The 2,219-nt window shown below is 44.3% G+C and overlaps 1 protein-coding gene across 1 annotated transcript; it reads left to right on the top strand.

Annotated features, from left to right (window-relative positions):
• The first annotated feature begins 347 nt into the window (after positions 1 to 347).
• On the top strand, positions 348 to 1,289 carry LOC142441363 (olfactory receptor 12D3-like). Its single transcript, XM_075543392.1, has one exon. It carries the CDS (start codon positions 348 to 350, stop codon positions 1,287 to 1,289), a length of 942 nt encoding a protein of 313 aa, XP_075399507.1.
• Positions 1,290 to 2,219: the final 930 nt, after the last annotated feature.

Below are 2,219 nucleotides of genomic sequence, written 5' to 3'. Positions count from 1 at the left end.
GTGTATCAGTCTTCCCCAAGTTTATCCTAGGTAAATTTAGTGCTAACTTGTTAAATCATTCCCTGCAAGTCCATCACCAACAAAGAAAGCCACACTTGCTGCAGATTAGTAGAATTTCCCCATAGGGTTCTCAAGGCTGTAAATCTTTATGGATGCAGACTGCCACATCCCCAGAGCCTGTAGTGTTTGACCTCTTAGTTTTGGTTAACAGTCAAATCTCTAAACACTGCACCACCCCTCATCACTAAATCCCTCCACATGATGCATTTTCTTTACTTAACCCCTGCAGTGTGCATTTAAATTCCCACCAAATCAACTGGTTACAATTGTATTAGCTTCCCACAGCCATGGCTAATGGCACTACAGTGCAGGAGTTTCTTCTACTTGGTCTGACCAGCACACAAGAGTGGCAACCTTTCTTTTTTGTGACTTTCTTTATGATTTACCTGATAAACTTGGTTGGCAATGGGGCTATAGTAGTGATTGTCATCTTGGAGCCCAAACTCCACTCCCCTATGTACTTCTTTCTGGGAAACCTTTCTTGTCTGGATATTTGCTATTCTTCAGTGACTCTGCCCAAGGTGCTCATGAACCTTGTCTCCTCTAGGAAAGCCATCTCTTTCCTAGGCTGCATTGCTCAGCTCCATTTCTTCCATTTTCTGGGAAGCACGGAGACCATCTTATTAGCCATCATGGCCTTTGACCGTTTTGTGGCCATCTGCTACCCCCTGCGCTATATGCTCATCATGAACCAGCAAGTGTGTCTATTGCTCGTAGGTGCAGTTTGGCTGATCAGCTTCTTTTATGCCCTGATGCATTCAGTCATGACGGCGCGCCTTGACTTTTGTCACTCTCAGAAAGTGAATCACTTCTTCTGTGATGTCAAGCCTCTCTTAGAACTTGCTTGCAACAACACACTACTCAATCAATGGCTTCTTGCTGTTGTCACAGGCTGCATATCGATGGGGGCATTCTTCCTAACCCTTCTCTCCTACTTTTATATTATTGGCTTCCTTCTCTTCAAGCACCGGTCCTGCAGTGTGCTTCAAAAGGCTCTGTCCACTTGTGCCTCTCATTTTATGGTTGTATGCCTCTTCTATGGACCTGTGGGCTTCACCTACAGCCGGCCTGCCTCAGCCTCCTCCATGGTGCAGGACCGGATCGTGGCCATCATCTACAGCGCAGTCACCCCCGTGCTGAATCCCCTGATATACACCCTGAGGAACAAAGAAGTGATGCTGGCTCTGAAGAAAATTTCCAGGAAAAGGTTTTTGCTTAAACACCACTAGCAGCACCACTAGGGCTGATAATGCTTGTGTCTATTTCCATTAAGACATCTTTTATCCCATTTCCTGCAATAAATGGATAATCTAAACCAATTGCTAATTTCCTTGTTGGAAGCTGTACCATTTTTCTCTGTGTTCTACATTGACTTATGGGTATTGATTTAGCTTTTATTCATCCATTCCATTGCTGAAGAGATAGCTATTAAACTTGTATTATTTGTCAGACAGTGTAAGAAGTGTAAGAAACATAGGAGGAAATGAAACAAAATTCATACTCTCATGGAAAGTATGATATAATATAAGAAGATGAATGAACCCAAACAAAAACAAGCACCTAAGTTCAGATACCAAGGTAATTAATTGCTATTGTCAGCTGCTGTATTAGTCTGGGTACTTTAAAGAAACAAGTCCACAGAAACTCATGTACAAGAGTTTTATATAAAGGTTATGTGTGCATCAAGAAAACATCCCAACCACGTGCTGCCCAAGCCATGTGCAACATTAACCCATTAACTCATATGTCCAACATCAATCCACAAAATCCTCCTCCATCTCACAAAACAGACACAATGATGCCAACTGTAGGAGGAAAATCGATTCAGTGAATGTTTAAGCATCTTAGTGCTGGCAGGGGCCTCCACACGGCTGCTCCAGCACTCAGGTCTGTATCCAGTGGGACCATGCAGCTTCTGCTCAGGGATGTCTTGCAGGAAGTGAGCCTTGCCAGCTAAAGCAGGGAACTGGCCCAGGCAGCCTCACCCTGGTCTGACCATCAGAAAGCCAAGAACTAGAAAGGCGAGGTTCAGTGAGCCATTTATGCTCCCACCCCTCAATTAACCCCTTGTGCGTTTGTGGGCCAGGTTAGCACAATAAACTAACTATCTCGGGGGGCATCAAGTCAGCCCCATTTTCCTACTCTTCTTCAAGGAGAAA

Source organism: Tenrec ecaudatus, chromosome 1 (assembly GCF_050624435.1).
Source record: "Tenrec ecaudatus isolate mTenEca1 chromosome 1, mTenEca1.hap1, whole genome shotgun sequence".
Classification (NCBI taxonomy): Eukaryota; Metazoa; Chordata; class Mammalia; order Afrosoricida; family Tenrecidae; genus Tenrec; species Tenrec ecaudatus.
This window is presented reverse-complemented; position numbering and strand designations above follow the sequence as displayed.

Excerpts from the sequence above, each read along its gene's own strand:
- LOC142441363 (XM_075543392.1), top strand. The coding sequence starts at position 348 with ATGGCTAATGGCACTACAGTGCAGGAGTTTCTTCTACTTGGTCTGACC.